This window comes from Mesoplodon mirus (assembly GCF_964341445.2).
Source record: "Mesoplodon mirus genome assembly, chromosome: 18".
NCBI classification, from domain to species: domain Eukaryota; kingdom Metazoa; phylum Chordata; class Mammalia; order Artiodactyla; family Ziphiidae; genus Mesoplodon; species Mesoplodon mirus.
The window spans coordinates 39,690,249-39,718,132 of record NC_138994.1 but is presented as its reverse complement, the minus strand read 5'-3'; the positions used below and the strand labels follow the sequence as shown (position 1 = coordinate 39,718,132).

The following is a 27,884-nucleotide window of genomic DNA, read 5'->3' as shown; positions in this document are numbered from 1 at the left end:
TTTACATTCCCACCAGCAATATATGAGGATTCCAGTTCCTCCCCCTCCCTTGCCAATTCTTGGTTTTGTCTTAAAACTTTAAAAACAGATTTTATTTTTAAGACCAGTTTTGGGTTTACAGAAAAATTGAGAAAATACAGCGAGTTCCCATAAACCCCTCTCTCTCCTCCTTTCCCCTTTTATTTACATACGGTATTAGTGCAGGATATTTGTTTAGTTATGAAAGAATATTGATACATTATAATTAAGTCCATAGTTCTCCATAGGGTTCATTGCTGGCATTGTACATTCTATGGATTTTGACCAAGGTATAATGACATGGACCCACCATTATAGAATCATACGAGATACAAACTACTATATCTAAAATAGATAAACAACCAGGTCCTACTGTATAGCACAGGGAACTGTATTCAATATCCTGTAATAAACCATAGTGGAAAAGAATATATCTGTATATATATACAGATATATATATATCTGAAGCACTTTGCTGTACAGCAGAATCTAACACAACATTGTAAATCAACTATACCTCAATTAAAAAAAAGAATCATGGGAGTTCCCTGGTGGTCTAGTGGTCAGGATTCGGCACTTTCATTGCCGTGGCCCGGGTTCAGTCCCTGGTCAGGGAACTGAGATCCCACAAGCAGTAGGGCCAAAAAAAAAAAGGAATCATATGCGTAATTTCACTGCCATAAAAATCCTTTCTGCTCCCCCTGTTCATTCCTCCCCTTCTCCTGCTGTCCCCCTCCCTCACCCACTGGCCATCACTGATCTTTTTATTGTTTCTGTAGTTTTGCCTTCTCCAGTGTCTTATAGTTGGAGTTAAACAACACGTAGCCTTTTCAGATTGGCTTCTTTCATTTAGTCATGTGCACGTAAGGTGCCTCCACTGGGTTTTTTCATGGCCTGACAGCTTGTTTCTTTTTAGCACTGATGCTTCACTGTCTGGAAGGACCACATTAAAGGGCATTGTGGTTGCTTCCAAGTTTGGCCAATTATAAATAAAGCTGTGAACATTATTGTGCAGGTTTTTGTGTGGACATAGTTTTCAACTCTTTCTGTAAATACCTGGCTGCATGATAGTTGAATAGCATGGTAATATTATGTTTAGCTTTGTAAGAAATTGCCCAACTGCCTTCCAAAGTGGCTGCACCATTGTGCATTCCCATCAGTAATCAATGAGAATTCCTGTTGCTCTGCATCCTCGCCAGAATTTGGTGTTGTCAGTGTTTTGATCCTAGTCATTCTAATAGGTGTGTAGTGGTGTCTCATTGCTGTTTTAATTTGTAACTTCCGACTGACACGTAATGTGGAGCATCTTTTCATACTCCTGTTTGCCATCAGTATGTCTTCTTTGGTGAGGTGTCTGTTCAGAGCCCTTTTTTTTTTTTTTTTTTTTTGCGGTACGCGGGCCTCTCACTGTTGTGGCCTCTCCCGTTGCGGAGCACAGGCTCCGGACGCACAGGCTCAGCGGCCATGGCTCACGGGCCCAGCCGCTCTGCGGCATGTGGGAACCGGGGCACGAACCCGTGTCCCCTGCATCAGCAGGCGGACTCTCAACCACTGCGCCACCAGGGAAGCCCCCAGAGCCCATTTTAAAATTGGCTTGTTCTCTTATTGTTGTGTTTTAAGAGCTTTTGTATAGTTTGTTTGTAATTTTTATTTTTATTGGAGTATAGCCAATTTACAATGTTGTGTTAGTTTCAGGTTTACAGCAAAGTGATTCAGTTATACATATATACATTTTAAAATGTATTCTTTTCCATTATGGTTTATCTCAGGATATTGAATATAGGTCCCTGTGCTATACAGTAGGACCTTGTTGTTTATCCATCCTATATATAATAGTTTGCACCTCCCAACCCCAAACTCTCAGTCCATCCCTCCCACACCCCCCTCCCCCAATAATTCTTTATATGTTCTACACATAAGTCCTTTATCAGGTATATGATTTGCAAGCCCAGGCTGTGGCTTGACTTTCATTTTCTTATTTATTTATTTATTTATTAAAAATAACTTTTATTTTTATTTTTGGCTGCGTTGGGTCTTCGTTGCTACGTGCGGGCTTTCTCTAGTTGCAGCGAGCGGGGGCTATTCTTAATTGTGGTGCGTAGGCTTCTCGTTGCGGTGGCTTCTCTTGTTGTGGAGCACAGGCTCTAGGTGCACAGGCTTCAGTAGTTGTGGTGCGTGGGCTCAGTAGTTGTGGTGCACGAGCTTAGTTGCTCTGCGGCATGTGGGGTCTTCCTGGACCAGGGCTTGAACCCATGTCCCCTGCATTGGCAGGCAGATTCTTAACCACTGCGCCACCAGGGAAGCCCCCTCATTTTCTTATCTTTTGAGCTGCAAAATTTTGCGCTTTTAATGTAGGCCAGTTTCTCATTTTCTTTTATGGCTCACGCTTTTGCTGTCATATATAAGAAATCTTTGCCTAACCCAAGGTCACAAAGATTTTCTCCTATGAATTCTTCTAGACATTTTATAGTTTTAGGTCCTACACTTATGTTTATGATTCATTTTGAGCCCATTTTTGTGTTTGGTACGAGGTAAGGGTCTAAGTTTATTTTTTTGTGTGTGGATATTCAACAGTCGCAACACCATTCTTGGTGTGTGAAAGGCTATTACCTCCCCAGTGAATTATCTTGGCACTTTGGTCAAAAATCAATTGGTTGGGGCCTCCCTGGTGGCGCAGTGGTTGAGAGTCCGCCTGCCGATGCAGGGGATACGGGTTCGTGCCCCGGTCTGGGAGGTTCCCATATGCCGCGGAGCGGCTGGGCCCGTGAGCCATGGCCGCTGGGCCTGCGCGTCCGGAGCCTGTGCTCCGCAACGGGGGAGGCCACAGCAGTGAGAGGCCCGCATACCGCAAAAAGAAAAAAAAAAAAAAAAAAAAAAATCAATTGGTTGTAAATGTAGTGATTTATTTATAGATTCATAATTCTGTTTCATTAATTTATATGCCCATCCTGTACCAATACTACACTGTCTTAATTACTGTAGCTTTATAGTGAGCTTTGAAATAAGTTAGTATAAATCTTCCAACCTTGTTCTCTCTTTTTCATTGCTTTTGTTTTTCTAGATCCTTTGCATTTCCATATGTATTTTAGAACCAGAGTGTTAATTTCTACTAAAAAGCCTGCTGGGATTTTGAAAGGAATTGTGTTGACTCTGCAGAGCAATTTTGGGAGAATTGTCATCTTAATAGTATTGTTAAAATGGACATGGAATGTCTCTCCGACTAGTTAGATTTTCTTTAATTTACCTCAGCAATGTGCTGTAGTCTTCAGTGGTCAAATCTTGCACGACTTTTGTTAAATTTATCCCCAAATGTTTTGTTCTTTTTGATGGTATTATGAATGGAACTCTTAATTTCATTTTTAGGTTGTTTATTGCTAGTTTATAGAAAGATAATTGATCTTTGTTTATTGATCTTTTATCCTGTGACCTTGTTAAACTCATTCTAGTACTTTTTGGTGTGTGGAGTCTGTAAGATTTTCTCCATATAGGATCATGTCATCTGTGAATAAAGAGTTTTACTTCTCCCTTTCTAACTGGCTAAACCTCCAGTACGATGTTGAGTGGAAGTGGCAAGAGCATACACCCGTGCCTTGTTCTCGATGTTAAAGGGAAAGTATTCAGCCTTTCAGCATTAAATATGTTATCTGTAAAATTTTTATAAATGCCTCTTATTGAGGCTGAGGAAGAGCCCTTCTCCTAGTTTGAAACATTTTCTCATGAATGCGTGCTGGATTTTGTAGAGTGCTTTTTCTGTATCTACTGAGATAATCATCTGGTTTTGTCCTTTATTAATATGGTGTAATTACATTAATTGATTTTCAGATGTTTTACCTTGCATTCCTGGGATAAAACCCTCCTGATCATGGCATATATCTTTTCTAATATATATCACTGAATTTGGTTTCCTAGTATTTTGTTAAAGATTTTGCGTCTACATTCATGAGAGATACTGGTCTGTGATTTTTATCTTTTCCTTGTGATATCTTGATCTGGCTTTGGTATCAGCATATCATTGGCCTCCTGGAATGATTTTGAAAGTGTTCTCTCCTCATATCTATACATTTTGAGTTTGTGAAGGATTGGCATTATTTCTTCTTTAAACATGTGATAGAATTCACCAGTGAAGCCATCTGGGCTTTTGTCTGGCTTTTGTCAGAAGATATTTTAACTAATTTAATTTATTTACTTGTTATAGGTCTATTCACTTTCTATTTCTTTTTTAAAAAATTTATTTATTTTATTAATTTATTTTTGGCTGCATTGGGTCTTTGTTGCTGTGTGCGGGCTTCCTCTAGTTGTGGCGAGCGGGGGCTACTCTTCGTTGCGGTGTGCGGGCTTCTCATTGCAGTGGCTTCTCTTGTTGCGGAGCACGGGCTCTAGGCACGCGGGCTTCAGAAGTTGTGGCACGTGGGCTCAGTAGTTGTGGCTCGCGGGCTCTAGAGCGCAGGCTCAGTAGTTGTAGCACACAGGCTTAGTTGCTCTGAGGCATGTGGGATCTTCCCGGACCGGGGCTCGAACCCGTGTCCCCTGCATCGGCAGGTGGATTCTTAACCACTCTGCCACCAGGGAAGTCCCTCACTTTCTATTTCTTGTTGAGTTTGTTTTAATAATGTTTGTCTTTCTAGGAATTTATTCACTTCAACTAAATTGTCTAAATCTTTGGCATGAAGTTGCTCATAATATTCCCTTACAATCCTTTTCTTTAGGGAAAGTAGTAATGTCTCTCCTTTCATTCCTAATTTTGGTAATTTGTGTCTTCACTTTCCTGTTTTCTTGGTCTTATTTTACCAAGGTCAAATCCTTAGTAAGTGTTCATCAGTTTCGTGGATCCTATCAAAGGACTAGAGTTTTGGTTTCATTGAGTTTCTCTGCTGTTTTCTGTTGACTGTTTCAATTAATTCCACTTTAATTCTCATTATGCTCATCCTTCTGCTGTATTCAGGCATAGTTTGCTTTTCTTTACTGGTTTCTTAGGGTGGAATATTAGGCTACTGATTTGAGACCTTTCTTTTCTAATATGGGTGTTTAAAGCTATACATTTCCCTCTAAGTATTGCTTCAACTGAATCTCATAAATTTTGATATATTGTATTTTTTTCATTCAAAATATTTTAAAATTTCTCTTTATTTTTTGACCCATGGGCTGAGAAGTGTGGTGTTTAATTTCCAAATATTTGGGGGTATTTCCAAAATTCTTTCCGGTAGACATCTCTAATTTAATTCTGTTGTGGTCAAAGAACATCTTTTGTATTAATCCAGTCTTTCTAAACATATTGCGAGTGCCAAGTCATAACCACTAGACCACCAGGGATCTAGATGTACTGAGGCCTGTTTGGTGATGTACCATAGGTCCATCCCAGAGAGCAGCCTTTCCCCAAGGACTGCTGTTCTGTTTAGTCTTGCCTGTGATCCTGTCTCCTCCACAAACTGCAGCTGCTGTTTCTGCTCAGTTTTGTATTTCGTTTCTCTTGTTTTTATTTTTAAGCTTAGCTTCCTCGGGGTCACCCCTATGTCTGCATAGCTCAGTGTTCAGCCAGTTACTGTTTGGGGGGGGACGCTCAGGCACCTCTGACCGCTGGTAGGGCTTCCGTTCTCTGCTGAAGGAGCCGAGTATGGGCCGGGGCCTACGCAGAGTTCAGGCTGTTTTCAAGTCTGCCCCAGCTTTTACTTTCTTCTGGATCCTCCTGCCCGGGGCCTTGAGAAGGAACCAGCCCCACCTTTAGCACAATGGGACCATTTCGGCCTTCTAATCTCAGGAACCGTAAAATAATCCACGTGTCTTGTTTTAAGCCACCGTTTGTGGTAACTTGGTGCAGCAGCAACAGGAGACCTACACACAATCTGTATGAAGCGAGTTCAGTTTCCCAAGCCTGTGGGTAGTCCGTCACCAACTTCACCTTCCCTCTCCAGGGAGGCAGTCTAGGTGTCGACCGGGGCTCTGGAGTTGTGTCTGAAATGCAGCAGCTTCTGCGTGACCCCGCGCAGGTCCCCACTGGGAAGGAAGGGGGACGAGGGCCCATCCTGGTCCCATGCTGTGAACTTAAACGAGGCCATGCCCTGTAGATTCCCGCGGAAGCTCCCACTGCTGAGACCCCCGTCAGCCTCAGCGTCACCAACCCCGGCCCCCTCTGCCTCCCCGCAGTGTCTCTACGGTGGGGTCCTGAGAGGGACGGGCAGGCAGGCCTTCGGGGCCGTTGTGAACGCCGTCATGTACTACGTCGTCGGCCTCCCGCTGGGCGTCGTGCTGACCTTCGTGGTCGGGCTGGGGATCACGGGTACGTGGAGTGGGGGGAGGCGGGGCGCCCTGGGCGTCATCAGATGCTCCCACTGTCCCATGTCCTGCAGGCCTCTGGCTGGGCATGCTAGCCTGTGTCTTCCTGGCCGCCACGGCCTTCATCACCTACACCGCCTGGATGGACTGGAAGCAGGCTGCGGAGGAGGTGAGTACTGCTCCCCCAAAACGCCAGGGGCGCACCTCAATGTCTCCTGTCATGGAGACGGTGCGCTGTCAGCGGCGCCCCATCCGGGTACCACCCCAGACCCACAGAGGAAACCTCAGCAGCCCGACTGCCAAAGGCCAGACTAAAGCCAACGGCTCAGTCGAACTCGTCTGAACATGGGTGAGCCCCGAGGGTGCTGTGACCTTGGAAGAGGCGATGACAGCACCCCGTCACCATCCTCTTGGAAGAACTGAAGCCGGGCGGACTGGCACTTGCTTGTCAGAGGCATTAAAGCCACAGCTTAGGCTGCAGGCTGAGCGTGGAGGGGGTGCTCTCAGACCGAATCCCCGCAGAGTGGGGGTTTGCCTTCGCATGTGGATCCAGTCCTCCTGACGCCTGAGACAACGGATTAACACAGCCCTAAAACACCACCCCTGTAAAGTCCCCCAGAAGGGTGAACACGGGCAGACCTCGCTGTACTGCGCTTTGTAGATGCTGTGGTTTCTACAAGTTGAAGGTCTGGAGCGAGCCCACGTTGAGCACGTCTGTCGGCGCCATTTTCCCAACAGCATTTCTCACTTCATGTCTCTCTCACGTTTTGCTAATTCTCATCATATGTCAGACCTTCTCATTATTATCTGCTTTATGGGGAGGTGTGATCACTGATCTCTGATGTCACTATTGCAAAAGGCTGATAACCTGCTGAAGGCTCAGGTGATGGTTAGTATTTTTCAGCAAAGAGGCACTTTTTAACTGCGGCAGGGACAAGGCTTTTTTAGACATGATGGTATTGTGTGCTTAACAGACTCCAGTGTCATGCAAACATCACTTTTATATGCACCGGAAAACCAGAAAACCCCTGTGAGTGGCTCTGTTGTGACATTTGCTTTATTGCAGTGGTCTGGAGCCTCCGAGGTGTGCCTGTGTGTGACCACGTCCTGCTCGGCCTGCAGGGCACAGTTGAGGCCGGGGTGGACAGCAGGCCGACCGGACAACTCCGTCTCCTTCAGGTACAGAAACGTGTGGGGCTGCCGCCCCAGGCCGCTGAGAGCACAGCCCCCAGCCTCAGACCCGGGCCTGAGAGAGCGGTCGTATCTTCAGGTAACGCTGCCCCGCGTGCACGGGTGACGGGGAACCACGCGAGCCCCAGCTGCCTTTCTTCCTCAGCGTGACAGTGACGTCCGTCCTAACGCCAGGAGGGTGACACTAACGTCCACTGTCTAAGAGACCCCGGGAAGCAGGCCCCGTCCCTCCCCAGCCTGGGGGGCAGTGAGCCTCGGTTCCATTTAGATGAGGGAGCGGGTTGAGCGCTTAGGTCTCTTCCCCTGTCATCCTGCAACTGCAAAGGCAGGGGATGAGGTCGGAGCACGGGCTGTTGGACCCTAGAGCGTGTCGTCAGCACTCACCTCCAACCCAGGTGGGAAGCCTGCAGGCGTGGGTTGGGCAGGCCAGCCTGGCTCGACTCAGCAGCGTGCGGGCGCTTCCCGCCGACCCCCCGAACCCCACCAGGCGGCCGCTCTGCTGTCCCGGGGCGGGCGCTGGTTATCACGGCCCAAAGCCCCGATTATCCCAGTGCCCGTGCCTCGTCCTGCGGTGGGGAACCAGCTGCAGACTCTATGGGCTTCACTTGTCACGAGGGAACATGCAAAGGCAGCTCGACTAAGCATTTCATACGTGCCCTGAGGTCACTGGTGAAGGTTAGGCAGCACACAGGCTCAGACAGGCGCACGCGTCTGATCTCATCTCATCTTAGCGATAGCCTTTCCTGCACATCCCCCGTACTTCTCTCCTCTGTCGTGCCGTAGAAAAAAGGCGGGCGTCTCCTGCTGTGAGGGACAGGCGTCGATCATGCACCTCCAAGCCACCCCCCACCCCACCCCCATGCTAAGCTGGCCCCGTTTGCCTCTGCAGTGGCTACAGGCAGCTACCCTGGCGTGACCCTGACAATGTACTCAAGGCCCGAGGCCCATCTGGACCTCTTCGGGACTCCAGAAGCAGCCCCACCCCTGCCAGCTCCCCCTGGCAGACTGTCGGCCAAACAGCTGGCCATCCGCCGGGGGGCTGCTCTGGGGGCAGCGACGGGCACGCTGGTAGTGGGACTTGTCATCAGGGTCCTGACTGCCAGGCCCTAGCAAGAAAGGAAGCAGAGAGTAGCTGCCCACCCCACATCCTCAAAAATAGACCTTTAGCCGGTGCCTCGTGTGACGTAACGGGTCTGAATTGCGGTTAACTGCTCTTTAGAAGACCTCAGCTGCCCGGAAGACGAGGCTCCTGGGGCTGCTACCATTATTCAGTAACGTAAATGGATTCAAGTTGGAGATTTCAAATCGAAACAAAATGGCAAATGCCACTGTTACATTAAGAAGTGCATATTTCTAGGCTGAGTCTGCTGCCCAAGTCTGTACACAAAGCCTTTGTGAAGCTCTGGAAAGGAGGCCAGCAGGCCCCGTGCGGAGACCCCCATCTGCATCCTGCCCATGTACCCTCCGCAGATCCAGGTGCCGTGAGGCCCCGACCAGGGCTGGGCTGGTCACTTTTCCTTCAGTCCTCTCGTGGCATCAGCATTTTCACGTATCACAGACCTTGAGAAACACCTTTCATACAGTAGCAATAAGATATAAACAAGGGCAGCGAAGCCCAGATCGTTAGGCCATGTGGCCTCAGGGTGGAATCTGATGCTGATCCAAATTCTAGGATGCTTTTGAGGCCTGGGACTAGTGACCATTTCTGGGCTCCAGGCCGCACTGGGCACCCTGGCCTCTGTCATCATCAGTCCCTTCAGCATCAGTAGCTATAAACACACCCACAGACAAACAGATTTATTGATCAAGGTCAATAGGAAAAAAGGATGCAGAGTGCAAACCCTGGTTCTGAAGAGTCAACACGCTATGGATCCTCCTGCAGGCCCTCCGCCCACAGGAAGGCAGAAGCCTGCATCCTCATCTGTGACACAAAGACAGCTTCTGCACCCAAACACAATGACCAGGTACAGAGCACAGAAAAGTCACGTCATGTGTCCTAAGGTTGAGAGGTACTGAGGAAAAATGACTCCATGCTCAAGTAAGTTTGGGAAACAACACACACTGGCACTTCAAAGGTTCTGTAGGCCTGGGATCTTTAAGATGCTGGTGTGCTTTACAAACCCCTTCTAGGCAGGGTCGGCAGTGGGGCCAGTTTTTGTGTAAAACCTTATGGGATTGGTGTCTCGTGAACATGCTTACAGAAATACTTGTTTTGGGTCAGCAGGTGGGGAAGGAGGATATAGTTGGGGGAAAAACCCCTATCTACTCTATAGATTATTTCAAAAAACAACCCACAAATGACAGAGTAAAACTTGAGAAAAATCTTCTTGGCTGAGAACTTAAAATGAGAAAAAATCAGTTAAAGAAAGCTGACCAACACCACCTTTGATAGATAAAGGCAAAAAAATGGATTTATAGTTGGAGAAAACTTGTGGTCAAAGAATTGTCTCCAACGGGATATCTGAAAACTAAGAACATTATTACAATTCATGCCAATTTTACCAAATATAATGTATTTATTCTGAAGCAGAATATACTAGTAGACAAGTCAATAATTCTGCTTAATTAGAATGTTTAATATTTGCAAACAAATCAGCGGACAAAGGATTAATCTCCAAAATACATAAACAGCTCATGCAACTCAATCTTAAAAAAAACCAAACAACCCAATCAAAAAATGGGCAGAAGACCTAAATAGACATTTCTCCAAAGAAGCCATACAGATGGACAAGAGGCTCAACATCACTAATTATTAGAAAAATGCAAATCAAAACTACAATGAGGTATCACCTCACACCGGTCAGAATGGCCATCGTCAAAAAAAATCTACAATCAGTGCTGGAGAGAGTGTGGAGAAAACGGAACCCTCTTGCACTGTTGGTGGGAATGTAAATTGATACAGCCACAATGGAGAACAATATGGAGGTTCCTTAAAAAACTAAAAATAGAATTACCATATGACCCAGCAATCCCACTCCTGGGCATATGCCCTGAGAAAACCATAATTCAAAAAGACACATGCACCCCAATGTTCATTGTAGCACTATTTACTATAGCCAGGTCATGGAAGCAACCTAAATGCCCATCGACATTATCAATGGATAAAGAAGACATGGTACATATATATATACGATGGAATATTACTCAGCCATAAAAAGGAACAAGATTGGGTCATTTGTAGAGACGTGGATGGACCTAGAGACTGTCATACAGAGTGAAGTCAGAAAGAGAAAGACAAATGTTGTATATTAACGCATATATGTGGAATCTCGAAAAATGGTACAGATGAACCGGTTTGCAAGGCAGAGATAGGGACACAGATGTAGGGAACAAACGTATGGACACCAAGGGGGGAAAGTGGTGGGTGGTGGTGGTGGTGGTGTGATGAACTGGGAGGCTGGGATTGACATGTGTACACTGATGTGTGTAAAATGCATGACTAATAAGAACCTGCTGTATATAAAAAGATGTGTAACGTACAATATACCAAATGAAAATTCCATATTGAAATTCTGTCTGAGCTATTTTATGATTGATTATTCTGATAGTGGTTTAAGCAGCTGTTTCCTAAACTAGCCTAGTGATTGATTCTCGCCACCTCGTCTTGTGATGTAGATGTAACGTACTGCAGACAGCCTAACGGAGCAATTCACTCAGTGGTGGATCACACGTTCCTAGAGTGAGTTACACTCTCACTGAGCGGCCGAGTCTTCTTAAGCTTGGAGGCGGGCAGGGTGCAGCCCTGAGGGCTCTCCTTCAGACTTTCCATCTGGCTGAAGTGCCCCAGGCAGTGTCCTGGCTGCGCTCAGGGGGTCGTCTCCCTGCATCTTCCATCCCCTTTGGCGGGGCAGCTGCTGTGGCTCAGGGTCCTCCTCCAGACGCCCCCTCACCAGCCCCCAAGGCTCTCAGGGCTGCAGAGCCGTGAATGCCCAAGGCCTCCTGTCCAGGACAGGAAATGGTCCCCACATTAAGTTCTGTGGACGCAATCTATTCAGAAAGGCATCTCTCTCAAGTTTAAAAAAGGGAAATTTACTTGCCTTGTGCTACAGAAATAAGAAACATAGATTTGTCCTTGAAGAGCCATTAACTTGCAACTTGAAGGGCCTATTATGCGAGGATAAGTATTGTTATGAGTACTTTCAGGACAGCAGTAAAAAATGCCAGGTTGGTTTTGTAAGACGCAGAACTCTACAACTCCTGCACCCTATGAATGACAGCCGATACTTGCGTGAAATTGGCAGCTGTCTTCCGGGAAGCCCTAGGATTTACAAGATGCTCTGAGTGACATCAGTCACAAAACCATGTGTGTATGGCCACACGGACCATCACAAACCAAGCACGAGACAGGACCGACAGTGGATGAGAGAGGAGGGCCGACTCCCGGAGGTCAGGCCTTCAAGTCCCAATAGACGAGGGACAGGGACCCCCCCACCCCAGTTCTAGGTGCCTCGAGCCCCAAGGGGGCTGGGAGACCTCACCTCACCTCTCTGGACTGAGGCCTGGAAACCTGGGCGGGGCTGGGCTCTGGAAGGCCACAGGGTGATGCCTGCGGTAGGGGCAGGGTGTCCCATGTCCCGTGAGCAGCAGAGTCGCTGAGCAGGTTCTGCGAACTCAGGTTCACCCAGCATGCTCTCCCCTCCCCCAGCCCAGAGGTCTAGGGATGGGGGTTCTCCAGGTGTCTCACTACTGGGCGGGCGAGTGCTCGGCTTTGGCTGAAACAGCGAGTTGTTTTTTTTTTTTTTCACGGGCCCAGCCGCTCCGCGGCATGTGGGATCTTCCCGGACCAGGGCACGAACCCATGTCCCCTGCATCGGCAGGCGGACTCTCAACCACTGCGCCACCAGGGAAGCCCAGCGAGTTTTATTAACGGTGAGTGGCAATGACTTTTAGGTTTGGCGATGGTGCATTTGCATATTTTCTTACAATTTTTGGTAGGATTTAAAAATTACTGGTTCATTAACTATTTGGTAGAAGAATAATTCAGTAGAGAAGATGACGAGGTGGCATGGATCACTCTTCAGTAGCATCCAGCCTGGGGGAGGAGAAAGGAATCTGGGTTACCCACTGGTTTACAATGCCCCCACCAGCCCTGGAACGTGGGCCCGGGATCGGGACCCTGACACGTACCGTCTGTCCTAAGGACCATGTCAACAAGGCCCACAGATCCCTAAGGAGTCTTAAAGTGTGGCTGGGCTGAGGATGACAGGTCATGCCCTCCCCCCAAAACGACAACAACAAGACAGGTGGTGTTGGAGGTGGTACTCTGTCCAATGTCAAGTAGACGGGCAGAGACAGGACGTGAAAGTACTCATTTCCCGTCCTGGCTAAGGAGGACACTGACTGTCCACATGAACTCTCAAAACTGGTGAACAATTTTGCTTCTCAAATTCCAGAGCAGTAGTGAATTTCATCAATACCCACTGAGGCTTAAAGAAGCACGGCCACAACCTCAGAGTTCAAACGTTGGATTTAATCTTCAAAGGCCCGATGACATCGTTCAATTTGACCCTTTTATTTTCCTCAACTTTTACAAACCCCTAAATGCTTTCCATAGCTTATGTTAAGCTTTATTGGAACTTTACTTTGTGTAAAATGCACAGAGAAAAGTCCCCCACTCTGAGGTTCTGACATGTTCCCTTTAGATGGACAATTTTGCAGCTTTCAGTTTCCCATTTTAAAATGTTCCAAATCCATTCTAATTCTAGTAAAGTGAATTACTAAAATCACATCCAAGCACATAACAAAATAACTACTAAGTGCAAAAAGCAATTTCAGAAAAATGTTTGCAATTACCACCAGTAGATTCCTCAAGTAAATGGACAATTTAGCCTCAGAGTCATTTGTTTAAAAGGTGATTTGATAAGAAGCGGGTAAAAGCACAGAAAGAAGAGCAGAGAAGCAGCAAAGAGGAGAAAAACCCCAAATCTTTACGCAATCTCACGCTGAATCCAAAACAATCGGGACAACGAACACATCCATCAGCTCCCAGTAAGGAGAGCAGAGAGGTGGGGCTGGAAGCGGCCTGGACCTCCGGGTGCCCATGCCCTCGCTCTGTGGGCTCAGAAGAGGCCTCGGCTGAAGCCATAATTAAGTCGATCCCAGAGCCCGGGATCAAAGCCATATTTTCTTGTTCCCAGCCGAATAAACGTTTTTATACACTGCTGCTGCTCTAGACCCTACCAGAGAAAGGCTTGTCTGCCAAACCCTTTTGGGAATTCTGGGTGGGCCACCTGGCCTGCCCTAGCCTGTGGGGCACGGGGCGTTGCACCTGGCGGAGCCCTCCTGGGAATACGGGGCACAGTCAGCCTGCACCTCCGAATTTTCCATGAGGCTAAGAAACTCCATCCTGACCAGGAAGATGCCTGTCAGGCTGGGTACCCACGTCTCGGGGAAAAAAGGTAGGCAGATAGTGACCAGAGACCCAAGTACACCTCCGACCTCAGGAAGAAGCAGAAGAAAAAACCCAGAAAGTTCTAAACCCCACAATATGTTTTGATTCACTAAGTCTGCTACATGAATTCTAAAGTCGAAGTTTAAAAAAAAAAAAAAAACGAAACAACTCAAAACCAAAATAGTGACTTGGAGCTTTTTATAAGATTATTCTCAAATTCTGAAACAAAGGAAGGTGACTATGAGTGGGTCAGCAGGCACGTCCTCTGGGACAGCTGAGTGCATGAGACCATCCTTTTCTGGAAGTAATGAAGGCTTCACCCAGACCCAGCTAAGCCACGACCTCTAATCTTGAGAGTCCAGCAAGCCGACCTCACCCTTGAAAACCTGTGGCCAAGTTAAGTTTTCACACTCCAACGCTCTAGGCCAAGGTCCAGAAAGTCTGGAGACATTCTTTTTCTGATAACGCCTAAGCCTCCAAGTGTCGGAAAACAAACGACTGGAAGAGAACACACCCCAAGCTGGCCCACTTGACAGAAGGGAAAGAAACAGCCCAACCTCCTCTCAACAGACAGGGCTGGGTTCTGGCGTTCCTGGCTCACAGGACGGCACAATCTGTGCCCTGCCAGAAAAATCAACAGGGCCTTTCTCCTCAGCACAGCCTGGTACTTCCGAGGAAACCCAAACGATCTCAGATATGACTGGTACGTCCAGTTCCACCAAAGCTGTGACACCGTAAGATGAGCCGACCCCCTTTCAACACTTAAACAAAATACAGATATGAACACAGCTGTTTCCACTAAATGCTTGAATCTGGCTTCGCCCCAAGGATACGGACTGTTCTTGGATGCTGGCTGTCATGAGGGTCTCTTAGCAAGTCCACGCCCGGAACGGCCAGTCACCAGACAGAAACGCTACAGGCCAGCTTCCCCCAGCACAGCTGCTTCCCCACCAGCCCCGTCCCCGACACGCTGTCCTCCACCTTCATGCATGCCGGGTTCCTGCACAGCCAGGAACCAAACTGATGCTGAAGCACCAACAGCAAGAGGATCAGAGGGTTAGGCGGCTCGGACTTCGGCAGCACGCTCGACGGGGCTGTAAACTCTCAGACCAGAGGCCGCCACACGCCCCCTCTAAGGACTGAGGCCTGTGGGCTGGACGGTCCCTGCCGCCGGAGCACAAAGGCAGCCAGGGATGCCCGGAAAAGCAGGGCGGCCCAGCAGCCTGAAGCTCCCTGACCTTAGTGTTAGACTCTGGAAGTTAATAGGAGAGAGCTGCTTGAAAGATTGGAGGTGCTCCCGAGACGCAAGAGGTGCACCTGGAGGCGCCCGAGTCCCGGGGACTCACCTTTATGAGCACTGCCGCCACGACGCCCAGGAGGGCGAGCAGCAGAAGCCCGAGTTTTCCTCTGTTGAGCCGTTTCAGGAAGAACAGTTTTGCCCAGTCCACCTTCGACTGGCTATTGGGAGGATACCGGAGTTTGTTTGCGCCTTCTCGCTTTAGGCTTTTTAATAAACAGGGACGCTGATGCGAAAAAGTATCGAAACTGTGTTTTCCGTGATACGCTCCCATCCCACTGGACCCTGAAATATAGGAACAGACGAGATGGGCTCTGCTGTGGGTGATGGCGCTCCTTCCGTGCACACGGCGCCCCGGCTGCACCCCTCCACCAGCACACATGGCTTGTTCCAGGATGTCCTCCCAGCGCCCTCCGCACGGCGGGCCCTGGCACAGGACGCTCTCCAAGAGCAGGGCAGGGACCGGCAGCTCCCAGGGTGCTGGCTGTCACTGATGCCAGGGACCAAGCTCATTCTCACCAGAGCCCCACCTCCTGAGAGGGAGAGGGGGCTGGGCAGGGCCCGAGCGGGACTCCAAGAGGTCCAAGAGCCACATGTGCCTGTTCCCACCATGGCACGTGCCTGAGCCACTGCTCCCTCAGGCTCCTGGAAGGTGACCAGGGCCAGGACAGCGGGGTCAAGCGGCTGGGTGGTAACAGGCCTCTCAGACCTGTGCTCCGGGACCGTGCTCACTTCTCTGCTCGGTCACGTGAGCCGGGCAGACGAGCATGTGGCACAAGGCACCCGGCACGCAGCTTACTGGGGCCGGGCCCCTGGGGCATCACTTAGGTGACAGCTGAAGCTGCAGGGAGACTCTGTGATGTGTATCAAGAGACATGCATTTTAAGGAAAAAAATCTAAACAACAAGCCAAAATATTAACAGTGTTTATGCCCCGGAGGCTACTACATTTTCCCTTGTAACTTTCTATAGTGTTTTGTTTGGTTTTGCCCCTTCATCCCAAAAAAGCAAAGGGACGTTCAAGCCCTTGGCTGCTGTCTGCTCCTGGCGCTGTGAGCCTGTCATGTGCTACCTCATTCGATAAAGGACAGAGGGCATTTATCAGTTCAACTGAGACCTGATTTTTGGCCTAAGAAATGCCCTGCATCTGGGAGAAGATCCATAAACCAGTGAAGCAACGCAAGACCAGTCATTACAGACTGGGAATGGAGAGCAGGGGGCGGGACAGAGGTGGACCCCAGGCAGCGGCTCGCAGGGGCATTGACCGGGAGGGGGCCTCACCCACGCCTCCGAAGGGCAGGGAGCTGAGCATGAAGTGCATGATGACGTCGTTGCCCGTGACGCCCCCACTGGACGTCCTGTCGATCATCTGCTTGATGAGCTGAGGACCAGAAGGAACAGAGGCTCCGGGTCAGTCGCCCCTGGCCTGGGACCCACATCCTCCGCGAGGCTGGGGGCAGCGAGCGTGACCCAGATGACCTGAAGAGTTGGGCCCACACACCCGGGCACACCCCAGCGCTGGACCCCCGGGACCACAGCCAGAGCCTTTCTTACCAGGGATGGTTCAGGCAATATTCCAGGTTTTAAAAATTGTTAATATTTCTTTATCTCTGCTTTAAAGGATAGCATGTGATTAACGATTATCATTTCATTTCTATGAAATGTAAAAAACATTCAAGATTTCAGAGGTAGCGTCTTATTTTTGAAGGAAATCGCTGGGTGGCCCAGGACCTGAATGGGCACGATGACACTGGACTGGTAAACGTCACCTCCCCTGGCTGCTGACCCACCAAGTCCTCTGTAGCAAAGGTCACTGCTGACCGTGGGCCCGAGCCTGACCCGCCGCCCCGTGCCTGGGCCGCAGACCGCGGTTTCCACTCCATCCACCACTGCCTGTGGTCATTTCAACCATCAGACCGCTGTGTGCCACTAACCTATTCCTAGCTGAGCCCTGCACATCCAGTCTTCCTGGACAGTCTGTAGAGATCGGTACCGCGCCAGCACCGCCAGCATCGCCAGCTCTAGAAGCTGCCCCGAAACTCCCTGCGAGGCCCCGGCAGAGGCTCTGCAGGAAACACCTGCCGGGGGAACTCCTCGACCTCACCTGGTTGCACCCTCCCTTCCGAGTTTTCCCCTTTCTGCAGAGGCTCCTGGCCTACTGGCCCACCTTGAGGCCACTGTCCCTTAGCAGCAGCCAGTCACCTCGAGGTGCATACGGACGGGCCGCGTGGAGTGCGGCAGCAGGGCTGCTGGGCCTGGGGTGGCGTGTGGTCTGCCAGCCCGGCTGGGACGGCAACACCACCCCAACCACAAAGCCACGTGGCTGGAGAAAGCCAAGTCCGAGGCTTCCCAAGCACCTCCCTCAGCAGCGCCAGAGACACTGCCCTGCGGGCCGCAGACGCTGTGTGGGTGAGAGCCGGGGCTCTACCACAGGACGCCCTACGGATCAACAGCAGAAGCGCTTCTGATGCCAGAGCTCAGATGTCTCCCAGTGACGTGGCAGGTGTTTGTGAGTCACCAGGCTTGTGACACTCGCCCCGAAGACTCAGCTCTGACCCCAGGGAGTAAGGGAAGGGTCATAATGATAACCCCAGGGCCTCATTACCCAGGACTGGGGGACTCTGGCATCAGACGAAATAATCAGCATTGCTTTACAGCAGAGAAGGAGCATGGCTTCTGAGAGCAAGCTGCATGCTGGGAAGTTTACCTTAGTGTTATGAGAAAACACGTAGAAAGCCAGGGGCTTTTCGCGTTCATTTATGAATTGTATGGCTTCATCTGCATTCTTCACAGGCACTATTGGAAGAATTGGTCCAAAAATTTCCTCTTGCATCACCCTGGTTTCAGGATCCACATCAGTGAGTATCGTTGGGGCTGAAAAATGAAAACGCTCAAGCAGAAGACAGAAATGCCAAACTCTCACCTCACGTCTGGCTCACTGGGTCACCCATCCATCCCTTCCCCACTCCTGCCCAGGTGTCATCTACTGAGACAAGTCCCAAGTACGTGGGTGAACCGTGCAAATATTACATCTCCACCCGAGTGCATCGGGGATGCTTGTGCAAACCCAGGGGGAGATACAGGCTGGAGTAAATCCTATGCATGTCTAAACCTTTTCAGCACCACATTCCTACGTCTTTCTGTGGACAGGCCTTCCTGGGAGCACAGAGGGCCCCTCGGTGGATCGAACCAGTACGGCTTCTTCATAGAAGTGCGTTCCTGCCTGTGGTCTCTTTGGTCTTGATTACAACTGCGTCAGGTTCAGAAAATGGAATGAAATGGTGGGATGCCCTAGGCCTTATCTCAGCGTTCCGTCCACTCTGGGGAAGGACACAGACAGGAGGACCACATGGATCCTGAAGAGCTTCGTGGGGTGTCCAGCGTCCACGCCAAGAAGTGCCCAAGCCGCAGCGCTCGGGGAGACCCTGCGGATGGGCTGCAGGGTCGACTCCAGGAGAAGACGCCTGACGGAACAAGCGTGCTCTCTCCTCCACCCACAGTTACGACCAGGTTGTCCTGGAGGCGTGGCACAGGACGGCTCTCTCCAGCGCGCCTTGGGGTACAGAAGCCGCTGCCTCAGATCCGCCACCCGCGGCCTCCCTGGGCCAGAGAGGTGTCCCTCCCCCTCTGCAGAGCCACGCGCTTAGGCGAGGTGACCCCAACCAGGTCGGCGGAAGCTCCTAACTAGTCTGAGCTAATCACGGCTGACTTTCCCTCTCACCACGGATGGGCGTAGAGGCAGGCAGTCAACATGCTGGGCCGGCAGGACCCAAAGACGAACCCCCGCAGCTCTGGGGGTGTTACGGAGCCGCTGAACTAACAGGCCGAGAGCATACTTTTCTCCGTACTGTGTAAGTCTCTTAAGTTCTGTTTTTGAAAAGTTGGGGTTTTTGGTGATGATGAGAGGAACAGGTAAACAGATTTGTGGAGCAGCTTTTTCGCCAACTTTGTGTGTGATCTTTTTTTTTTAATAAGTTTATTTATTTATTTATTTTTGGCCGCGTTGGGTCTTCGTTGCTGCGCGCGGGCTTTCTCTGGTTGCAGTGAGCGGGGGCTACTCTTCGTTGCGGTGCGCGGGCTTCTCATTGCGGTGGCTTCTCATTGGGAGCATGGGCTCTAGGCACGCAGGCTTCAGTAGTTGTGGCACATGGGCTCTAGAGTGCAGGCTCAGTAGTTGTGGCACATGGCATTAGTTGCTCCGCGGCATGTGGGATCTTCCCAGAACAGGGCTCGAACCTGTGTCCCCTGCATGGGCAGGAGGATTCTTAACCACTGCGCCACCAGGGAAGTCCCCATGCGTGACTCTTCTCTCATCTTAGGTGTTATTTTAGATAAGTGTGTTTAAAATTCAAAAGTGATACATACTCGTGGCAAAAAAACAAAGAACACAACAAGAAAGTAAGTAGCGAGGTCAAGCATGATAGGTGAAAACATTCTTTCTGGAACAGTACTGCTGTTGGCTAGCTGTGCAATTGTGGCTGAGCTATTTCCTTCTCTGGGCTGTTTTTCCAGCCAAAAGCTGGAAATAATTACAGAGTCTGGTTCTGCTTCTCAAGGTTGCCAGGAAGAAAAAATTAGATAAAAGACGCATGTAGGGTCTCCCTGGTGGCGCAGTGGTTGAGAGTCCGCCTGCCGATGCAGGGGATACGGGTTCGTGCCCCGGTCTGGGAGGATCCCATATGCCGCGGAGCGGCTGGGCCCGTGAGCCATGGCCGCTGAGCCTGTGCGTCCGGAGCCTGTGCTCCGCAACGGGAGAGGCCACAACAGTGAGAGGCCCGCGTACGGCAAAAAAAAAAAAAAAAAAAAAAAAAAGACGCATGTAAATACAAACAACTAAATAGTTACTCAGCGTATACATATATAAAATCATCTTTAACTCGCTTGTAACAAAGCAGTATACCAGAAAGCAGTATTTAATAGCTTATTAAACACTCTATACCTTATAGTTTATTCAGTGTCGGTAAAGAGTGTCAATAAAACCTGTTCAGTTGCCCCTCCCTATAGGACGAGGTGAGTCTCCGTTACCTATGTAGCGTGTGGCCTCATCGGTCTCCCCACCAAAAGCTATCTTCTGTCCTTCGAGCAAACTTCGTATCCTCTTAAAATGACGAAGGTTGATGATCCTTTCATAGTCGGGGGATTCTTTTATATTTTCTCCATAAAATTCCTGTTTAAAACAGTAGTATCTAGTTGTCACCAAAGACCCATATTTTAGTTTCTTTAATAATTATAAAATTCACCATGGCCCCAAATCTGGTTTTGTATCCTCACAGAATCCAACCCCCCAGCCCCCAAATCCTTTAACAGTAGTAAGACTAAGCTCTTTGGCAGGTCAAGGACAGGAGTTAAAGCACACACACAAGTCTACCATTTTCCACGGTTTCAGGGGTTGGCATGGGTCCCTCCTGGGGGTGCGCTTGCCTAACATTCCCACATGTGTGCTTGCCTAACAGCTCTGGCTGCTGTCCTACGAGGAACTGGGTGGTGGTGGCAGAGGCCCTGTGACCTGCAAAGCCTAAAACACTGACCGCGTGTGTTCTTCCCCTTTTGCAGAAAGGGTTTGCTGAGCTTTGCGCTACTTCCTCGTGTTAGGTCTTCTCTGGACTGGAACTTCCACCAGTCACAGATAACTGTGAAACCACTCAAAAGATCAAAACACAGGCTTGGTAAATCAACCGGAGTAAGAGAGCCTCAGCAGCCAAGCAGTCAGCCCCGCAGGAGCTCTCAATCTACTCTCCAGCGGTACGGAGCACGGTCCACCCCCCGCACCCGCCTCGAACCCGGGAGGTAGGAAGCTCCCGGGCAGCGTGTTGTAATGCATGTTCTTGGGCCCCAACGCCGGAGCCACAGGAGTGGTTTTCAGCGCTGGCTGCACCTCAACATCACCTGGAGACCCCAGCCCCGCTGAGCCACCATCTTCGGAGGGGGGGCACTGGGGGCTTTTTCTTAAACGGCTCTAAGTGACCCTCAGTGGAGAGCCATGGTGACGAGAGAACACATGCCTCCTGGAAACCCAGTTCCTCACCACACTCACCCGAGCACGTCCCCAGGAGCCCCACTGTCTTCCCAGAGTCGGGCCAAGCTCCCCTTTCACACTCTCCTTGTCCGGCCCCATCGCAGTCCCGCCACTAATGTCCAATGTCCACATCACCTTGCTGCTCACCTCCGTCACTCTGGGTGTTCCGGAGCCTTCCTTTCAGGGCTCGGTCAGCACCCGGCGAGTGAACAACAGTTGTTTCAATAATTTCTCCACCCAGGGGGCTCCCACTGCTGAACTGTCACAGCTTCATCCCTTCCTTTCTTCCAGTCCCAGTCTTATGTTCCTTCCGGCTCAGCTCAGGACACCACCGTGTAGCCTTCCTTCGTCCCCTCGCTAGAGATGGCCATTGAAACGCCCTCAAAGACTGATGGCCGTGTCAAGAGTGCACGCTCCTTGAAACTGCTGGCCTCTCTAAACCACCGGCACAGCCGAGAACCGATAACCTTGATCGCCGCAGCCGCGGTAAGAGGGCCTTGGCCACACTGCAGAGGCCTCGTGACGTTCTCCCCAAACCACACAATAGCTACTGAGCTTTTTTTTTTAAGGCCCGTTCTACACCTAACCAGTTGTGCCATCAACAAATCAACTAGACAGTGTCAGCGTGTGTAGCACCAGTCTCACCCTGCTACCACGTTCTACCAGAGCAATTTGCATTAGCCAGGAAATTAGTTCAGTCACGTGCTCCTGGAATGTTCTTGGGAGGGGGGACGATGCCCCCTGCAAACATCTGATTTCACTCTGTATCCCAGTGAGACCAGTGGACCCAGAGGTGGGAAACACGAACCTTCACGGCCTCCTTCACCTTCCGCACGATCAGGTCCTGGAGGGACGGCTCGCAGAGCACGTAGTCGGGGGCGATGCAGGTCTGGCCGCAGTTCATGTACTTGCCCCAGGTGATGCGTCTAGGAAAAGCACGAGAAGCCAGAGTTCAGTCCCCACGCACCTGTCACACACTTCGGCACTGTCTGAAGGTTTTTCAGCTAGCTGTCAAGATTACTAGTACATAAACGTATTTGGTAATCTTGATAAAAAAAATGCTTTGAAAACTCATCTCTAAATCGTTTGGAACTGAGAACGCATTTTCAATTGGCGTAGACTATTCTACAAAGCAGGGAAAGCCTCTTGCCAGTTCATGAGAAACAGTACTTTATACGCAGGAAAGCCACTGCCTGCGGCAGGAAAAGAGAAAAACAGCCTCCTGACACCCTCCTCCTCCTCCCACCCGGGCCAAGAGGACATCTGGGAGGACAGGGGTTCCACAGACACTACGGCTCCTGCTGTGGCTTCGTCCTGCTGCAAGATGCCAGGTACAAGCAGGACCAGAAGCCCTCCCCGATCTGGGACGCTGTGCCCGGGCTTGGATGGAAACCAACGAACCGGGGTCCCCTGTTCCAGCAAGTAGATGTCTACTTACAGAGCCAACCCGGAGCCCGGCCAACGCCCCCTGCACCACCCCCACTCCCCTTGTCTGAAGGGAGGGAGAGCCACGCCATGCCAGCACAGTCAGCTGTGGGTTTGGGCACTTCCTGTTAGCTGAACTGATTTAGTGGAGACAACCCGAAACCTTGCATCTTCTAGTTCTCAGATGAAAGATGCTATCATTCTTAGTTAAAAGATGAGAATTATTGGTTTTATCAATAAAGGAACTCAGTTAAGAGATCAGCATAATGCCCTTTCTTCGGAAATTTAAAGATTTTATTAGGCACACAGGATCCTTAGCATTATCTACTTCCTGGATCAGCTATCAGCAGAACAGTAAAATTTCTTGCCAGGTCTATTATCTAGAGAACAGAAATAGCTTTTCCTCATCCTGAGGGCAACCATGTGATGTCACAACCTCGTGTTCATCTCCCCCGGCTGTGGCACCAAAGCGTGGTTTGTGAAAGAGTTCTGGTCCCTGTGAGGACATCGCCGGCAGTGCCCAGCAAGGAGGCACACAGGGCGTGCCAGCCTGCCGGGGGAGCCCAGATAACCAGTCTCACCTGCAGGCAACGTCCAGGTCACAGTCTTTGTCAACGTAACATGGACTCTTCCCTCCCAGTTCAAGGGTCACTGGGGTCAGATGCTTGGCGGCGGCTTCCATGACAATTTTTCCAACAGTGGTGTTTCCCGTATAGAGAATGTGGTCAAATCGCTGCTTCAGAAGCTCCGTGGTTTCCTCTATGCCACCATTAATAACCGCGTACAGGTCCTTAAAGAAAGAAAGAAAAACGCTCGCATCACCGAAGGAATCCTATTGTCTGACGTAAACACGTAACATTCAGTGAAACCAGGAAAAGGTGGAGACTGGCCCCGGGAAACCACAAGATGGGGGCTGGGCGAGGGGAGGGTTGTGGGAACGTGGCCGCTGTCGGTGACCACAGGACAGGCCCCAGGCGCGTCCACCTGGACGTCCTCTCTGCACTCGGCTCAGCGTGGGGCTCAGGCCATGGGGGGAACCGAGTAACTGCTGCCCGAACGTGTGCCAAGGCCGGCAGGGGAGCGTTTCCAGGGGCAGGTCCGGGCTGCACCTGCGCCCCGTCATCCTCTAGCTCATGTGCCCGCTGGCGGCCGCCCGACGCCTCCGAGCCTCAGCCTCCTCTTGTGATGGGGGGACATCACAGGGCTTTGCACTGAACCCTCATGTGCACCGTGCGACCGTCTGCAGCTTTCGCACGAGAGAGGATGGTAACGGTGTGAAGAGCAGCCGCGGGACACCAAGCACAAGCCGGCTGGTGGGCCTCGTGTTTCCCCTCCATCTCTACTCACAGCTCAACGGTCCGACAGGTGTTTCAAGCTTCAGCTTGCCTCCGCCTGAATCCACAGAGCCTGTGTCGTTGGTCCCCAACAAGCCGAGTGAGGCAGGGCCGGAAGGACGACCCCCACCCGGGCAGAGTGAGACAGTGAAGCATCTGCCCTGCCTGACTGCCTTCACCGCCCTTCTGCACCGGGTACCCCAGGCCCTGGGACGACACTGCTCCGTGGCCGCTGTGGCAGGGATGTGCCAACACGGGGAGCATGGCTCCTCCAAGAGCCGGAGTTGGCCTGTAGACTGCTGTCAGAAAACGTGGCCGACTACAGGTGTGATGCTGCACAGATGCGTCTCCCTGGCACGCACCAAGGACTCCTCCACGCAGAGCTAACAGCCCCAGTTCACGTGGCGTCACAATCTCCTCCACGGGGGGCACCAGACCTCTGCTTCAGAGATTGTCTTTTCTCCACCGCTTCCGATACTCTTTTTTTTAAAGATTTTTTTTTTGATGTGGACCATTTACAAAGCCTGTATTCAATTTGTTATAATACTGCTTTTGTTTTCTGTTTTGGTTTTTTGACTGCAAGGCACGCGGGATCCCAGCTCCCCGACCAGGGATCGGACCCGCACCCCCTGCATTGGAAGGCGAAGTCTTAACCACTGGACCACCAGGGAAGTCCCAGCTTCTGATACTCTTAAATGCCAGCACTGTAACTCTGGGTGAGGGTTCACACTCTGGGTCAGGGGGCCTTTTTCTTTCTGTAGTTTTCAGGCCACAAACATGCCCATTTAAATGTAGATGTGTGCTCATGTAACTGTACCTCGTGAAGAGAGCCCAGCACGGTACCAGTCCCTCATTAAATAACTCACTAAAAGGATACACCTAAAATCATGTCAGATCAAAGGTTAATTCGAAATGCCAAACGGAGCGGAGGCTTTGTTAATAGCAGGGGTGCCGATAAAGCCACGGGCCTGACCAAACTGTGTAACTACAATAGCTGAACTATTCCACAGTTTTTTTGGAACTTAACTTCTCTCGTTAAGCCAGACGTGGGAGGCTGAGGGAAAATGAGTGTGGAGGCCTGACCACCAATGACACAAGCCAGCATGAAGAGCAGAGTGTGTTCCCCACGACAGACAGATGTGCCAGACAGACAGACAGACGTGCCAGAGAAGGGACAAGGCCCTCTTACCTGGTCTAAGTACTGAGGGAGGAGCTTAGCCAAGACCTTGGCTGTATTTTCACTTACTTCAGAAGGCTTGATAATCACAGCATTTCCTAAACAAAGCAAAGAGCAGGACAACATTGTCTAGTACTTGAGTGATTCTAACATCCACGAGACGGTGCTCCTGTGGGGAGCATAGGCTAAGGGTTAACTCCTCTGGTTATTTCTGGCTCTGCGTCCTGCCTTCCTCACCGCAAGCGTGAGCGCTCGTCCCACCGCCTCTTTCCCAGAAGCTGACTCCTCAGTGCTTACCACGTAGGTCCTTGACGAGAGGCCCCAGCCAGGCTCCCCCAGGCCCCTGGCCTTCTCTCACAGCTCTCACTGCCACCCTTGGATTTTCCTTTTGCCCTGGGATTATTGCACAAACAAGCTTTGCCAACATAAAGCTGTTGGTCTGGATCCAGGTTAACTGAGAAATGAGTCCCTTAGCATTTGCTGTAGACCCAAGAAAGCATTACTCCCAGAGCCCTTATTTGAATGAAGAAAGGGGTCAGACAGAATCAACTTGTTCATCTAAAGCCAGCGGTGGCGACTGAAATCACACGACGCCGTGGACGTCTGACCCCACACCTGGGCCTGTGGACTCGCGCGTGCCCCTACACCCTCACAGGTTCATTCTCCAGGGCTCCAAAGAGCAGTCGCCCCACAAACCCCTGGAGCCCACTGAACAAGTAATAATAACGCTGATGAATTCTCAACACACTGCTGGTGTAAACCAAGGCAAGCCACCACAGCAAATGCATTTAACTAACCACTATCCTTAATGTACAACCAGTTTCAGAGAACACGCCTCTCAAGGACAGCATAAGGACGGAAGCTGACACCAGACCTGCAGCGATGGCTCCTATCAGAGGCTGGATGGTGAGGACAAAGGGGTAGTTCCAAGCTCCGATAATGAGCACGACTCCCAGGGGCTCTGGCTGGACGTAGGCCTCGTCCAGCATGGTGAGCAGGTTCTTCTGAGCTGGTTTAGCGGCAGCCCATTCGGGAAGCTTCTCCAGCGCGAGATCAATTTCCCCAAGCACGGTGATGACTTCTTGACTGTATGCGTTGAATTCACTCTGTTACAAGAAGGTCACAGTTAACCTTTGTGGGTATGACACACTTGGCCCTGAATGTCAGAAGCATCGGGCCAGGGAATTCCCTGACGGTCCAGTAGTTAGGGCTCTGTGCTTCCACTGCAGGGGACACGGGTTTGATCCCTGGTCGGGGAACTAAGCCTTACGGCAATGCAAAAAAAAAAAAGCATCAGGACAGGCACACCTGTCAGACTAGCTTGGTTTGCCATGCAGATTCCTGTGTGTCCTCCAAGCCCACAGTAAGGACTTGTTAATTCCCCTCTTAATATATTCAGTCCCTTTAAATCCTTCTTTACTGATCCAAGCCATTTAAAGTCAGGCTTAAATGTTAACTCTTTCACAAAGACTTCCCTAATTAATAATGGTGTGCCTTGATCACACTTTACAAACCGCAGTCATTATGCTTTCCCCTATATCTTAACATTTTAGCCTTAATACACTGGCTTAAAACTATAGTCCCACTTTATCTGTGCCTGTTTTGTTTCCCAACCAAACTTAAAGCCCTCAAGGGCAAGGAATTTATTGTACTTCTTTAGTAGTCCTATATATACACCCACAGAAATGCTTGTAGAGTGAATGAATCAGACTTTTTGGGGTATCTTGCTTAAATCCACCTTGACTACTTGACATCACAGTCCCTCTCCACCAAAAGTGCTACACAGGAAGTTTTACAGTTCCTGTCGTTACTACTGATGTTACTACCCCTCAATATAATCTTCCGGGGGGAGGGGCCGAAGGAGCCTGGCAAAGCCAGAGCAAGGCCTTGTTACCCCTAAAATGAAGATAAAAATTAAAAACAAAATGGTAACAACGGTGTTATAAAACGTAGGGGACTATTTTTAAACCCGAAACACTCCCCCAAGGCCTTGCTACTCAAAGCGTGGTTCCAAAACAGGGCAGCTTGGTACATCACCTGGGAGCTTCTTACAAAAACTCGGGATCTCAGACCCCCTCCCCCCAGACCCAGTGAAGCATCGTTTGCATCGTAACAAGGTCCCCGGGTGACTCGTGGGTGCACAGATCTGACACCTAACATTATCGAGGGAAATCTGAGCGCAACGACGACAAGCAAAACCCTGTGTCTGCATAAGAAACCGCAAAGTTAAAAGACAAGAACCCGACTCGGAGGAAGAGGCCTGCAATACACGAAGCGGACGAATGACCCAAATCCAGGGGAAGGGAAAGGGCCACAGCTGCCCGCGGAAAAGGCGCAGGCCGTGCAGCGAAGGTCCCGGGGGCGCACCTTGCTCAGGTCGGCGGCGATGGCCGTCAGGATGTCCCTCTCGCGCTCCTGCACCATCGCGCGCAGGGCCTCGAGCTGCCGCCGCCGGAACGTCAGGGGGCGCGAGCGGCCGGACCCGAACGCCGCGCGAACCCGCTGGACCTCGCGCTCCATGGCCAGTCCTGCGGGGACAGGGGAGATCGGGCGCCGTGGGGGGTGAGCGGGCCGGACGCGGGGCCGCCGGGCGGTGCCTCTCCATCCCCGCCCCCCGTCCCCGGGCCCAGCGACCCCGGCCGCACCTCCGTCCAGCCGACGCGCTCGCCCAGCTGCAGCTAACTACCCGGCCAACGCCCTGCGAGCCCGGGTCGACCCCGAGCTGCGCGCCGATTGGCCTGCGTGGCCCACGTGACCTCCGCAGGC

The 27,884-nt window shown here is 50.6% G+C and overlaps 2 protein-coding genes across 2 annotated transcripts in view; one reads left to right on the top strand and one right to left on the bottom strand.

The window, feature by feature from the left end:
* Window positions 1–12,221, top strand: part of LOC309793427 (multidrug and toxin extrusion protein 2-like) — a gene marked incomplete at its 5' end in the record, with an annotated part of 24,445 nt that extends 12,224 nt beyond the window's left edge. The window contains 4 exons of the mRNA XM_082603896.1: window positions 6,160–6,292; window positions 6,363–6,457; window positions 7,468–7,558; window positions 8,369–12,221. Coding sequence (XP_082460022.1) covers window positions 6,160–6,292; window positions 6,363–6,457; window positions 7,468–7,558; window positions 8,369–8,589 — 540 coding nt within the window. The 3' untranslated portion in view covers window positions 8,590–12,221. The remainder of the gene's footprint in view (window positions 1–6,159; window positions 6,293–6,362; window positions 6,458–7,467; window positions 7,559–8,368) is intronic.
* Window positions 11,488–27,841, bottom strand: ALDH3A2 (aldehyde dehydrogenase 3 family member A2). Its single transcript, XM_082603112.1, has 11 exons — window positions 27,764–27,841; window positions 27,486–27,646; window positions 25,993–26,224; window positions 25,131–25,216; window positions 23,189–23,397; window positions 21,991–22,108; window positions 20,192–20,333; window positions 17,874–18,040; window positions 16,448–16,547; window positions 15,217–15,452; window positions 11,488–12,511 (listed from the first exon to the last, which is right to left on the bottom strand). Exons 2-11 carry the CDS (start codon window positions 27,636–27,638, stop codon window positions 12,497–12,499), a joined length of 1,458 nt encoding a protein of 485 aa, XP_082459238.1. The 5' UTR covers window positions 27,639–27,646; window positions 27,764–27,841; the 3' UTR covers window positions 11,488–12,496.
* Window positions 27,842–27,884: the final 43 nt, after the last annotated feature.